General features: G+C 50.0%; 2 protein-coding genes across 2 annotated transcripts in view; one reads left to right on the top strand and one right to left on the bottom strand.

The window, feature by feature from the left end:
- Nucleotides 1-1,661, bottom strand: part of LOC101637994 (histone H3) — a 145,646-nt gene that overhangs the window by 139,650 nt on the left and 4,335 nt on the right. The gene's annotated exons all lie outside the window — the stretch shown is intronic.
- H1-6 (H1.6 linker histone, cluster member) overlaps nucleotides 1,035-1,661 on the top strand; it is a 4,580-nt gene continuing 3,953 nt past the window's right edge. The window contains exon 1 of the mRNA XM_004712523.1: nucleotides 1,035-1,652. Within this exon, the coding sequence (XP_004712580.1) occupies nucleotides 1,035-1,652 (618 nt within the window). The remainder of the gene's footprint in view (nucleotides 1,653-1,661) is intronic.

Here is a 1,661-nt window from a genome sequence, read left to right on the forward strand (position 1 = left end):
AAGCTCCTGCTAAGACCTTGGCCGTACAGCACTGTTTGCTTAGAATCTTCCTGAAATGCCTGGGTTTAGGAGTAAACTGTTATTTCCAAATCCTTTGCAAAGCCCAGTCCAAGGAGGACCCTAGAAGAGCCTCTGGGCATGCGCCTTTTCCTCATGGCTCTACCACCTCACTTGTCACCTGACTCTTGCTAGAGCTATCCACGTGTGTTTCCGCTGTGTTCTTCAGAGCAGGATTCCTGCCTGGCATTTTATGATTGGGGGTGTTGGCTGCATTTGTTTATTGGTTGGGCGAGAGGATGGAAATGGAAACCATGCAACCAGATGCAAAACTCTGATGAGGATACTAGCCATGGGAGCCAAGCAGATTGCATGAGTCATATGCCTTATTTTTCTACGAAGAGGAGTTGTAATCAGCAGCAAGCCACGTGGCTTGTTGATTATGGTTTTGGAGCTTACGTTTGCTCAAATATGTTCACACCCTGAAGCAATGCTCCAAGCAACTTCTAATCCTGCAGTGGGATAGCTAAGACATTTGTGTTACTTTGTTTATAAATATAAATAAATTTCCATAAATATCAGGGCATGAGAAACCAATTTTCTCCATCAAGGGGAAACCAAATATTTGGACGAAGATGCAGAAGAAGTGAGATCCATCTCTTGCTAAAAATCACTTTTGAGTTTTCAAGAAAAAGAGGAAGCTTTGTTTTACCCTCTTGGGTTTTGCTGAAAATCGAGGACTTTCTCAAATATTTTTGACGTAAAAGATTATCTTTCAATAAAAGACGATACGCCCATGGAAGTCCGAATTTCGACAAAGTATCCTGCAGTGGAACTTGGGCGATTAGGTACCCAGGGGTTTTGTGGGATTCAACTTTTGGGGGTAAACAAACACAAGTATTCGTCCTCCTAAGGGTGGGGGCGGTCCTTTCGTGATGCACCAATCACAGCGCGACCCGCTCTATATAAAGCCGGGGAGGCACGTTCATTTCCTGTCTTTCCCTGGTAGGTACCTCCTGACTGATCTCCTAGCTGCGATGTCTGAGACAGCGCCTGCGGTGCCAGCTGATCCCGTTCCTGTGCCTATGGAGAAGCCTCCACCCAAGAAAAGAGGGAGGAAGCCTGGTGGCCAGCCAAGTACCAGCCGCAAGGCCCCAAGCCCCTCCTTGTCCAAGCTGATCACCGAGGCCCTGTCAACGGCACAGGAGCGGGTGGGCATGTCTCTGGCCGCCCTCAAGAAGGCACTTGCTACAGCTGGCTATGACGTGGAGAAGAACAACAACCGCATCAAGTCGGGCCTCAAAAGCTTAGTGGAAAAGGGGGTCCTAGTGCAGACCCGGGGCACCGGCGCCACGGGCTCCTTCAAGCTCAGCAAGAAGGCTGCTCCTGAGCCCGCCAAGGGCAAAGCCAAAAAGCCCGCCTCCAGCAAAACCAAGAAGCTGGCTTTGCCCAAGGACTCCAAGTCTACAAATGGCTCCAAGAAGAAAGGCAAGAAGCAAAGGACGGCGGGTGAGAAGAAAGCGGCCAGAGGCGGCAAGAAGGGCAAAGGCGTCAAGGCCAAGCAACAGCGGAAGAGTCCCTCGAAAGGCCGGCCTGTGAAACGAAAAGCTGGGAATGCCAAACGGACCCAGCAGAAAATAAACCCTCGGAAAGCGGCACTGAAG

The sequence above is a fragment of the Echinops telfairi genome, unplaced genomic scaffold (assembly GCF_000313985.2).
Source record: "Echinops telfairi isolate 266 unplaced genomic scaffold, ASM31398v2 ScPeMD7_5868;HRSCAF=6743_0, whole genome shotgun sequence".
In the NCBI taxonomy this organism is placed as follows: domain Eukaryota; kingdom Metazoa; phylum Chordata; class Mammalia; order Afrosoricida; family Tenrecidae; genus Echinops; species Echinops telfairi.